The following is a 12,146-nucleotide window of genomic DNA, read 5'->3' as shown; positions in this document are numbered from 1 at the left end:
TTGTGTCACTCAATCAATCTCGATTCTGTCCCAGTCTGAGTGTGCGTCTGTGAGAACGAGCATCCTCAACAGCTTCATTCATGTTACCTCCTAAATTCCCATATTGTCACCTGGTGTGATTATTCCCTCATCAACACCCAAATTGGTCTCTGGATGCTCTTCTGTTTTGACACCTCCCTGAATTTCCTTATCTCCTGTATTTCCAATCCTATCATCTGTGCAGCTGGGGAGTAAAGCTCGTTCTGCTAACACCAGAAATACATCTTCATCAACTCTCTGCTTCTCATGGGAAGTTTTCTCCTCTTGTGCGTGCGCCAAGGATTCTTCTGAGTCCACGTGCACGACAGCCTTTCTGATCTGATACTGGACCATGAGACTGATCAAGTTACATGTGCCCCATCTGGCTCTGCCTATTCAGTGGAGCTTTCCACAGAACCAGCGGTAGCTCATCACTGGGCCTGCTGGTCTCGGCATTTCATCCAAGAATTCCAACCCTCCTCTTCTAGTTCTGATCCAGATTCTGAGGTAACAATTGTGGAAGGCTGTATCGTGGGAGCAGGACACCCAATCCCTGCAGAGAGCATTCTCCATTGCAGCTGAGGCAGTGGGCTGGTTTGGGAGCACAGGGCAAAGCACGAGGCTGACAGCTCTCTCGTCCAGTACCCGGTTGCCACCTCCCCGCTTCTGCCATCTGAGGCTACTGCCTCACTCTGCTTAATGGAAGGTCTGGCCCTGAGATAGATGGTGTGTTTAAGAGACTATTGCCAGTTGGTCAGTGGGTCTCTCCAATCACCAGCACCAAAGATTGGAGCAATGATGTGATGTGCTTGAAGCAGCCTTGCTCTGTCAGAAGAAACGATGAGCATTTTACACCTGCAAAGCCTCCCAGCCTTCATCAGGGCTCCCACGCACCAACAATCCCTCACAGTCCTTGGAAGCACAAGGTACTGATAGGCAGAGCATTAAACGAACAGGTATATGGATACTGTCACATTTTAACCAAGCCTTAAAAAGCTCTAAAGTGCTGGACTTTTGTAGGGCATTTAATTAGATAAAAGATTTTCAATTAAAAAAGTCATGTTGAACAGAAGCATAGCAGGATCAAAGCTAATGTACAAAGTCATTTAAAATACGCTCCGTGTTGGGAAAGAGGGTAATAACATCTGACTGATGGAGGTAGACGAAAACATCACACCCTGCAGGAGGGTGAAAACAGGTTTAAAACAGTAGGAGTTACATAAATGTTTAATTACAATGAACAAAATATTGACTTAATGATCTCAATGGCATGCTGCTATGTTTGAAGAATTGCTCTTGAATGGTTACCCAAACCTCTTTATTACAATCGTTTTTGTTTATGGGAAGGGCATAAAAATCCCAGTAAGGCAGAGGAGGCTCAACTGTTTACAGAATCAAATTATTTTAGTCAGGAGTGGGGACCTGTAAAACCTCTGATAAAAATTAAATGGCCAGATAAAATGGCAACTTCACCAATTCCAAATTGAACAGAAGGGTTGAAAATGTTCTAAGAAGCAACAAATATAATCTCCCATTAAAAGCAAAAGGCACTGTCATATTCCAGTGTGGTTCCCACTCACTCACAATAGGACTTGTGCAAGAGAAGTTCCCAGAGTTCCCAGCATGGCAGGTTTGTGGATGCGGTGCCATTCCCTTCCCCAGCAATATATCTCAGTGTTGTTACTATGAGACTATTAAGGCAGTATCTTATTCCATATACACCAGTGACGGGAACTACTCTGGCGTTCCACATGTTGTCGGACTACAACTGCCAGCTCTCGCCACGATAGCCAGTGGTGAGGGATGATGGGAACTGCGGCCCACCAATATTGGGAGGGCCGCGTATTCTGCACCAGTGATCTAGGGAATTATGAGATAAACCAGCTCTAGCATAACAGAGAGGTTCAAAGTGAAGGATTATCCTTTAATTTTTTCTGAAAGGAAATTTGGAGTAATTTTGGAGAGTTTCTTTTAATCTGTAACAGTCTAAAGAGACATTTTTAAAACAACCCTATTCTGCTACTCTAGCAGAATCTCCCTGCACATCAATAAGGAGGCTACTACATTTTATCCTAAAGCAAAATTTAAGGAGGATGTGGAAATTCCTACTTGTGAGCAACACCTTGAAGAATTTTAAAGATTCTTTCTGTTGAAAAGAATCTGGGTCATGTTAACATTATTTCTCTGGGAGTTTTGAGTGTCTCGAAATGCTGTCCCATGGGAAGTTTGAAGAATTCATTTGGAGACCCTAGACCTAAAATGATTTACATCCCAATTCATAGCTATTTTATTTACCAGCAACATAGATAATTTATGCATTGTGCTTGAGCGGTCGTAAGTTTACCTGTCAAACAAATCCTAGAGTAATTCCCATTGGCTTCTGAATCAAGTTGATTCAGCTTTCAGATCTCATATCTAGCTTTTCCCACAAAGTAAATGTCTCCTGATGCTCTGCCCACTTGCTCTCAGACCATCAGTTGTAGTTGCTGCCGCCATCACAATGTTTCTGAGCATGGTTCTCCTTGCCTTACCTTTCATTATTTTACTTTATGTGCATGCTCATATGAAGTTAAGGCCGGAAGCAGCAATGCCATTCTGGAAGTGGTGGGGCAATGATAATTAAGGAGGACAGATGGACAAAGGTGGGAAGAGATGTTGGGTGCACAGGGCTGGCAGTTCACTTGAGGAAAACTTGGCTAAGACTAAAAGAAAATCAAGGTGAACGTGGTGCCATTGCTTCAGATCTGGTATACATCTGACTATCACACACTGGGGACAAAAGATGGGGTGAGGGTGCCGTGACTGCTATGTCTTGCTCTTGGGATTCCCAGAAATATCTGATCTGCCACTGCATGGTGAGGGACTGGAAGATACTACGATGAGGAGTTAAGTGTGAGCTGGTTCCAGTGTACAGCACTGCATAAGGTGCAGTTGCAGGCACTTGTTAATCTTAATTACTGCAAGAAGCCAGAAGGCAAGGGTTGGGTTGGGTTGAACAGGTAGCATGCACAGTGATCTCCTCACCCATCCTTGAGATCAGGCTTCTTGGCTAGAGTTAACCAGGACAGCTAGACTATTTGTCACCCTCTGTCCCTGCCCTGCCCAGAAGAGAGACTAGCTTGTGTACAGTGATGGTCTCTACAACAGAGGAAGAGAGGAATTGTATCCTCTCTGTGGCAAGGGGCGTTGTTCTTGGCTTTCCACTTGGAACCATGAGTGTGCAAGGTTTCCAAGTATCTAGTGCCCCAGGCAACACCTGTCATATTATAAAGTCATGTGACTACAGGGATGTCTGTAAGCCTTTTTGTTTGTTTTTGGCCACTGATTATCTGCATTCACATTGTATCTCTACATGGATTCTGTAAATGGTGTATCATCATCAAGGCAGCCAGTTTTGTTTCTTCCATCATCATCATCAACACCATCATTATTGCCATAGCTGAAGCTGTCTGGGCAGTTCACAACAAGATATAAAAACAACATTTTAAGAATTAATTAAAATAGCTTCAATATACAATAAAATAAAAACACCAGCCAAGAAGAAAGGAAACAGCCAGCTGGATGGCCAGGATCCTAAAGGCCTCCCCAAAGAGGGCTGTCTTAACGTGGCATTGAAAAGATGACAAGTTTGGCTCCAGGTGAGCCACATCAGGCAGGCTGTTCCAAAGACGGGGGGGCTACCACTGAAAGACCCTCCCCTTTGTTGCCACCCTCTGAGCTTCTCAAGAGGTTGGAGCACAGAGGAAGCCCCAGAGGTTGACCGTAGTGTCCAGGTAGATCGGGACTGGGTGAGGCACTCCAACAGATATTGTGGTCCCAAGCTGTGCAGGGCTTTAAAGGTTAAGACCTGCACCTTGAATTCCTAGGTATCCTTGAATCTGAAAGTGACTTGGCTGAACCAAGTCCCCTGGCTTGGAAGAATCTTTGGACTTGACCCAGCAGAGTTTCTCATACGTTTATAATTGCTCAGCCCATGCATCCTGCAGACCCTAATCTCCCTCCAGATCTCTCCCCTGTATACATCGGGGAGCGGCTGGCCTCCTGCTGCATTTACCGGATCTCGAGCTGAGTGATGGAGCCTCCAACACAAAGAATTACAACTTGGTGGGAAGTGTCTATACGTTGATCCAAAAGTTGATTCCTAAAGTTCTCTCCCCCCCACACACTCTTCTTTTCATGTGCAGATGGGCTTCTTTCGCAGAAAATACAAAGAAATCATCGAGGCTGAGAAGAACAGGCAAGAGAATGAGGATAGCTGGGACTGGGTGCAGAAAAGCCAGTGAGCTGCTGCAGGAAGGGAGCCATTCGCAGCCCGGTCATGTGACACACGATCGCCGCCCTCTCGGTCCTGCTCATGTATCTTCCATATGTGGAAGAAGGAATCTTCTCCAGATTTTTCGGAGGCCCGCTGACACTGCTGTTCTTCACCTTCTTAAGCTAGGGAACATATCCTGAGGCAGGCACTGCAGACATGTCAGGTGACGGGAGCATCGCTGTCTTCCGGGAAGCGACGAACTTTGCGAACTGAGCTGCAGTGCAGAGCAATATTTATGAATCCAACGTATGTGGTATACCCTCAGGGGAAGACTCTTGCCTAAAAAAAGTATTTTTTATAAATATAAGCTTTTTATACTGATTATGTCCTTTTATATATTTGTATCAATGTTTTATGTTTTCTATTGGATAGCTATATATATAAATATATATAGTTCACTAAGGCTGCAATTCTGCGCATGCTTACCTGGCGGGGAGTCCCAAAGGATAAAGGGGGACTCTCTTCTGAGTTCACATGCATAGGATTGTGCTGTAAAGCACTGATACCCAGCTGGCGTCTTGAACACGCATATGTGTATATATCAATCATACTGTACTTTTGAATTCTGACACAGAAGAGAGAAGCAGATGAAACTAGATGAAAAACCTCACATAGTAAACCCACCACTCTTGGTGATGGAGTGTATAAAAAGCCTGCAGTGGTACCAAGCCAAAGTCATTTCATCTAAAAAATGTGGCGGGGGGAGTTTTGAGCTAAAGAATCCTAAATGTTTCTCACACTGATGATTTTTTTTAATTCTGCTGTCTGGGACTGTCTTTAAAGTATGTCACATTGAAAAAAAATCACCTTCAAACTCTCCCAGAAAATGTATGCATATGCTTAACTTAACCAGAAACATCCTTTTTTAAAAAAAAGTTACCAGGGTGTTTTGTTTTGTCTATTGGGGGGGGTCAATATCCAGTGCCATCCCTCAGGAATATTTAAATGCTTGTTATGTAGGAGTCCATTTGTTTCTACTTAAAGCAGATCCAACTAATGCCCGTGTACCAAATGGACACCCCACCCCTCCACCCCAACAACAGTTTGTGGCCTCGAAGTCACTGACCATCCTGCTTGGTTTTGCAGTTTCAGGCAGCAAAAACGGGAAGCATATTGAGGCTTCCAGGGATGACTTCAGATCTAAGTTGGGTTTAGACATGTACAACTGGACTGGCAAACGTGGACTTCCACACCCTCTGCAGCCTCCTGCAAATGCTGCATAGAGGGTGGGGAGCCGAAGAATTGTCCGGGAAGGAGGGGTCCCCAAAATCAGGCAGAAGCACCTTCTGAGAGTGGAGCATTTCCATCAATAGAAGGCAGATCCCAAATCCAACCCAATGAGACTTGAATAACAAGGATTGTTCACAATTTCCAGCACTACTCACAACATTTTTTAAAAAGATGATTATCCTTTTTCTAGAACAAAGATTAAGGTCTAGTACCCAACCCCCCAGGCATGTAAATGTCCAAACTCCGAGGACTCTGCGCATCCAGCACCTCCAAGATCTTCACTGCCACCACACCCTCTGCCCTGCATTTCCTCTAAAACGCTAGTTTTGGTTGTTTAGATGAAGCTGCTGCGGGGCGAGGCAGCACAGAGGTTTGGCCTTCACACCGCAGAACCTCAGAGTTGGGACTGCAAATAATCCTATCATCCAGAGAGCCTTCTGGATATTGGGCAGTATAAAAATGAAATAACTGTGTCCCACTGGCTGATGTAGGATTGGGGGAAATAGGATTGCTTCCTATAAAATTTGAACCTTGTGATCTCACATTTCCACCCATAGTCTTCCATCAGTATTTGGTTCCTCCCTCACTATGTGACATACTTTATGCATGACAGTGAATTGCTTGCAACCCATAGCAGGATCGGAAGGTCACGCTGGCTTTTATGCACCCTTCTTCATAGGGCTGATTGCACTGAAGAAAGCAGCAATGAATGTCTTCCTTTGGCCAATTCTGACATTACTGCTATGTAGTCCTTTGGCAAGGGGAAGGAACTGGGGGTGGGGGGTGTCAAGGTTGCATAAATATAAACAGAAGAAACTCCCATTATGTAATGTCTGATTATTTTGTGATTATTTATCTGTCACTTTCCATGTTATATTCCTAGTCTTGGTTTGCTTTTTGCAACTGTCCTCTTAACTTTGGCCAGTCTTTTTTGGAGACTGCAGAACTTTGCTTATTGTTAGCAAGCTGGGGTTAAGCAGTAAGTCTATGGATCAGCTGAGATTTATAGCGAAGCTCATCAGTTTAGGTTTCACTGGTCATCAGCAAGGTGATATTAGCAGAATTTCCAGCGTCCTCCACACAGTAAATCAAGCTTCATTATAATTGGGAACATTCCTGCAATGGGAAATTACCCAGGGCTTGTTCACAAATTACAATAAGAGCCTTGACTGTTTAGTGTAAGGAAAAAAAAATTATGTATAAGCGCTCAGGTATTATAGTCTAAGTTGCATAGCATACCCCTTATCACAGATTTCAATTCATATCTGTCATGTTTAGAAATCAATGGGATGAATAAGTGATACCACACTTAAGTCACATTGATTTCAGTGGGTCTAGTCTAAACTTATGTTTAACTGCAGGTGCCTATCTTGCTAAACACCATTCTTATTTGGAAATGAATTTTCAATTGACTTTCTTGCAGCTCCATCATAATGGATTCTGGCATGGCCAAGTCTTATGTTCAAAGTGGTACAGACCTCTGTCACCAGTTGTAACATTTTAATTCTGCCTGCTAATGGGAACCCCAAAAGCACAAATGAACACAAGCAAGCACATTGAAATTGTCAGTATCTCATGAAAACGCATTGGGGAGCACAGTAGCTTTTGAGGAAGTGCTATGGGTATCTGTGGGGCAATTTTTGTCAAAAGCAGTGAACTCAAGTGTATGAAACTGCCTTTTAACCAAAGCCCTACCAGGCAATTGCGTACGCATGCAGGGCAAATGCCTTAGTTGAGTCCTCTGTGAGTGTATTCAGTGTGGGAACTCTGTAACAGAAGAAGCCACAGACGGAGCAATTCTGTCACTCACAGGCATTGATGGAAGGGCCATAGGATACTTTGGATTCATGGATCCAAGATTAGAAACTGTGCTCTGACCTCTCAGTTTTGACCGCTCTCCATCTAGCAGCTGATGCAGAAAAAGTACACACTAGCTGTTCTGTAAGCTTGGGAGAGGAACCTTGGAGAGCAGGAATGGGGGGTTAGTGGGCAGGGAAAAGGGAAGAGTGAAGAGGCCAGGAATGAGATATTCTGCATCTCTGAAACACTGTCTCTAGAGAATTGTAGGGCAGGAAGATGTGGAGGCAAAGGTAAGCTCTGGCATTTTTCCTGCTCTGCTACTAAGTTTGGGGGCTTACAAGCACTGTGGTGGGACTGTGGCCTTATTTTGCTTACAGAGCCCCGCTAGGCCTAGATGCTAGCAGCTGAATGGAAAGCCTCCTCTATCAATCTCTGTTTTAAATTTAACTCTTAACTTTGGTTCTTCAGGAATGGTGAGGTTTTTTTTAAGTTTCCCTGAACATTCGTAAGTACTTTTGTGTGCATTTCCCCTGATAAGTGCATTTTAGGTATTTTTGCCAAATGTACACATTTTTGCAGGAATTTTCCTAATAGAATGCATTTTATGCAAACATTTTAATGTAATACACTTTAAAACAAGCATTTTTTGATCGGAGAACTCAATTGCAAAATTCAGAGGAGTGCAAGTTTTGAAGAATCGGTTTTGGTTTGCACAGTGGTTTGAAAATACAAGATGATATTATTTTCATTAAAGTGTGAATCAAGAAACTTCCTCTCCCATCTCCAGTTCAGACCGATGACTGACAGTTTTGCCACTCAGTCTCAGCTGCCGTATAGGGCCATCTACTCAAGGGGAGTTGGCACACAATCCGTAGCTATTTAAGCACGCAAAATTGTACCACACAGAGCATTCCTCTCACGCATGAGCTCCACATCGATCAGCAGAACTGGCACCTCTCATTCCACTTGTAGGAAGCATGTAGAATCCTGACCAAAGTAACTGTCAACTGTTGATGATTCTGACAATTTCAGAATTTCAGTTCATTTGACTTGACAGAATAATTTGCTGTGTACACTTAATGTGGACAAACATCATGAATGAGCACAGATTCAATTTTCATACAGTGGAATGACTCCATATAGTGGACATGAGCTCCATATTAGTGACAGAGTGTTGTCTTTGTCCAATTTTATGTCACTGCTCTGGCCAAAAGGTCTCCCATGCTAACAACCCTAGCTCTAAACCAGAACTTGTCTTGAAAAAACAGCTCCCCATGGACCCACACACACGACACACACCTGCACCTTCAAGACTAGCAAATTGATTGTGGCTTAAGTCAGCCTTCCCCAAACTAGTGCCCTCTGGATTTGTTGGGCTACAACTCCCATCATCCCCACCAAGCATGAACATTGAAAGGTGCCACTTTGGGGAAGGGCAAAATAACCATTTGTAGATCAAATGCATGGAAAATCATCCTGGAATTGCAAGTAAGGGGGGAGGGAAGGTGTATGGGAAAGGGGAAAAAAGATAAATACTTATTTGCTGCTATGAAAATATTTTTACTTTAGTTATGGTTTGCAACACTTGTAGCCTGAATCTTCAGTATAGATGACCAATATAATTTTTAAGGTTGAATAAATAATAGATTCAAAATTCCCCTGCTCGCAAAGGGATGGAACCTGACCATTCCCTAAGTGATCTGCTTCATAATATTTCAGTGCTACAAGCTTATAACTCAGTCAGCACATTTAAAAAGCAAACAAACCATGCTATGCAATAACACAAGCTGTTACATGTGAACATCTGCAGATCTTTTTAATAAGTGTTAAATCAATGGATAAATTTAAGAATGCTCTTCAGCTGCACTGTTGAATGTAAGACAATACTGTTGGGTCAAATTTTAGCCTGGGGTGATACAACTGATTTCATCCTCCATGTGGCAGGAGAGGAATTGACTATATATGTCTCTTTATTTTCACCATCTCGGTGTCTGAAAAGCATGTTTGAAATGTGCTCGATATCTTTTACCTATGAATTGCCAAAAAAGAGCAAATGCAGCACTAAAAAAGAGAACAAAAGAGAGCATCTATCTACATTATGGTGAGATGCACTGCATTTCCATTTAAATGTAACTATTTGGACAGAGAGGAAATAAGTTTGCACAAATTAGCATTTTCTAATTTATATGTATGCAAATTTAGAAATAGTTAAATTTAAAAAGAAATACAGGACATCTCACCATAATGCGTGACGCTGTGACAAGGGTACCTGTGTTTCAGTGTGTACGGACTGCTGTTGAGGTGCTAATTCTTGATGGGCAGCTCTGAGGTCCATCTACTTCTTTTGGTCATTCTTTAAAGCGGACTTGGATAGTCAGCCCTTAAAACAGTGGATGCCTTGAAGGGAAGACTGTCCTCCAGCAGCTCTTCAAATACAGAACTGTGCAATAGGTCTCATGGCTACCCTTTAAAAGGGATGCATTCTGTTAACTGCACCCCTTCTGCTGTCCTTCAGACATATCCGCACAGTGGCCCCATGCTTGTCCTAAGGCATATTCTCCTCCCTCAACCTGAAGCCAGTTCTTTCATTAAACTCCTGGCCAACTCCTTTTATTCCCTGCAGTGTAGTTTATTTTGCAAAAACATCCTCTGCTGCATTGGGGGTGCTGTCTTTTTGAAGCAATCAATAATCAGGGATGGGAAATCTTTGTGTACCTATGAACGCATTTGCAGTAGCCAAGTTCCTTTCCTTGCTTAGAAGTGATCTCAGCTTCCAGTAAGAAATTGTGTTGACGATCCTAAATTGGAGGATTGACAAATGTATGCCTGTGGTCACCATGTTACTTATGTCCACTTTATAGACCTGTCTCCAGTTATGAGAACCGTAGGCCCAGATTAGAATTTGAGACCTAATCCAGACCATCAGGTCAAAAGTCCATAATTAGTTTGTTGCATTACTGATGATTGCATATCACAGCTAAATAGCACATAATACTCAGTTATGTATAGTCTATGCCTGATATGTTGGGGGTAGGAAAGTATGGGATTTTATCAAATCTGTCCCTTTGTGTTTTGTGGATTGTCAGACACCTTTCATTCTGTCATCCAGAGCTGAAGTTTTGGAAGGAGAATTTCATTCATTTGCAAATCTCCAAATCCACTCCTCTGCCACCAACTTGTATAAATCTGTACAACACAGGAAAGAAAAGCAGGCCTGCTGCAAAAGCTGCACGTTGCATCCATTAAAATCTCATCACATTCGAAACCCTTGTGAATTTCTCTGGCCTCCCTAGTAGGAGGTGAGTTTAGTTTCACCTTTTTTCATTTTTATAGAGTGCTGCAGCCTAACACAGGACCTGAGTGGTAGGACAGCACCTGTGTCTTTTCTCTTGGAGGCAAACAGCACCATGACACACTGTGTGTGTGTGTGTGTGTGTGTGTGTGTGTGTGTGTGTGTGTGTGTGTTTAATGGATAGTATAAATGGAAAGGGTTAGCAACCACTCCATCTCAGGGAGCCTTCTCTTTTATACTAAAGTGGCTGCAAGAGAAACTACACTTGCCTGCCTGAACCTTCAGTTTGGTCCTGAATATTTTTCTTCTAAAAGAGGGGAAACATCATGAAGGAATAGGACTACCACATTAAGTTTGTTAGGTATTTTATGGTTCAGAGGCCACAAAGAGTTTATTTCCTCTCTCGATTAGCTTTGTATGCCGCTCCCTTTTTGTTTGTTTCCAATTCTACTATTATTGCTCCCGAGTTCCAATCACAATAATGAGATCTGACAGTGGTACCCACCTGGATATACTAAAAAACAAATACATTCAGATTTCATTAAATGTTTGCAGGCTTTTTAAAAAATCATCAAGGATCAGTGGATTGTAATTAACAGCAGGAATGTAAACAAGGCCTGTGCAGGAGTGTAGGGAAGGGAAGCACAAACATGTGTGAACTGGGGGGAGAGAGAGAGAGAGTAAAGGGTAGTCTTGCAGCAACCGTATAGCAATCCAGTTCTTGCAGGCAAGACTTAATCCATGAAGAGTAATTTTATTAAGCCAATAGAAGTTTAACAAAATCTGAAGTTTTGCTCCACAATGGCCTGTTCTGCATTGCATACAGTATTGGGTGCCTTGTGGAAGATTTCCTGACTTTTAACTTGAAAGCTATAAAGATTCTACATAGCAGTGAAAGAGGGCACATCTTTCCATGATATGGTAGCATGTCACAAGGGTTTAGTGCCTGAGTACATTTAATGTTGCCATGTTAAAAATCCAATGCTTCCGGAACATAAAGAGAAAACCCTAGCAATGATTGTCCTCAAATGCCTTCATGGTATTAAAATTCATTCACATCGCAATCTCTCCTTGAAGCAGCTTTCAGTTACATTTCTGCTGCAATCCAATACACACTTGCCTGGGAGAAAGTCCAATTACATCCACAGAGGGTTTTCCCCACCCTAGGTGTAGATTAAAAATATGCTATTACATCTATGTAGCATTGCATCTTTGTACCACCATTCCATGTTCTAGTAGGAACCCATGAAAAAATTTAGATGTTGTTTATTCATACAATGTACTACTTATCTACCAAGGTTTTGGATGTGCTTTTTTAAAATAAGTATCCCAAGAAACCATAGAAAAGTGGCCAGGCCTACCAGCAGGCAGAAGGTTTTTTTTTTCCTTCTGGAAAATTGCCTGGGCTATATAATCCAAGACCTCAGTGAGGCTAAAACACCCTTCCAATGTACCACCACTATGCCAATTCCATGTCAATGCCATGAACTG

At 42.6% G+C, this 12,146-nt stretch overlaps 1 protein-coding gene across 2 annotated transcripts in view; it reads left to right on the top strand.

Annotated features, from left to right (window-relative positions):
* ITGA9 (integrin subunit alpha 9) overlaps positions 1-8,005 on the top strand; it is a 267,401-nt gene extending 259,396 nt beyond the window's left edge. For both annotated transcript variants that reach the window (XM_044454873.1, XM_044454864.1), the window contains exon 28: positions 4,203-8,005. In XM_044454873.1, the coding sequence (XP_044310808.1) occupies positions 4,203-4,301 (99 nt within the window). In that variant the 3' untranslated portion in view covers positions 4,302-8,005. The remainder of the gene's footprint in view (positions 1-4,202) is intronic.
* The last annotated feature ends 4,141 nt before the right edge of the window (positions 8,006-12,146 follow it).

Source organism: Varanus komodoensis, unplaced genomic scaffold, assembly GCF_004798865.1.
Source record: "Varanus komodoensis strain SLA01 unplaced genomic scaffold, ASM479886v1 scaffold10, whole genome shotgun sequence".
Taxonomy (NCBI): Eukaryota; Metazoa; Chordata; class Lepidosauria; order Squamata; family Varanidae; genus Varanus; species Varanus komodoensis.
The sequence above is the reverse complement of the archived record's forward strand: the minus strand, read 5'-3'. Positions and strand labels throughout refer to the sequence as shown.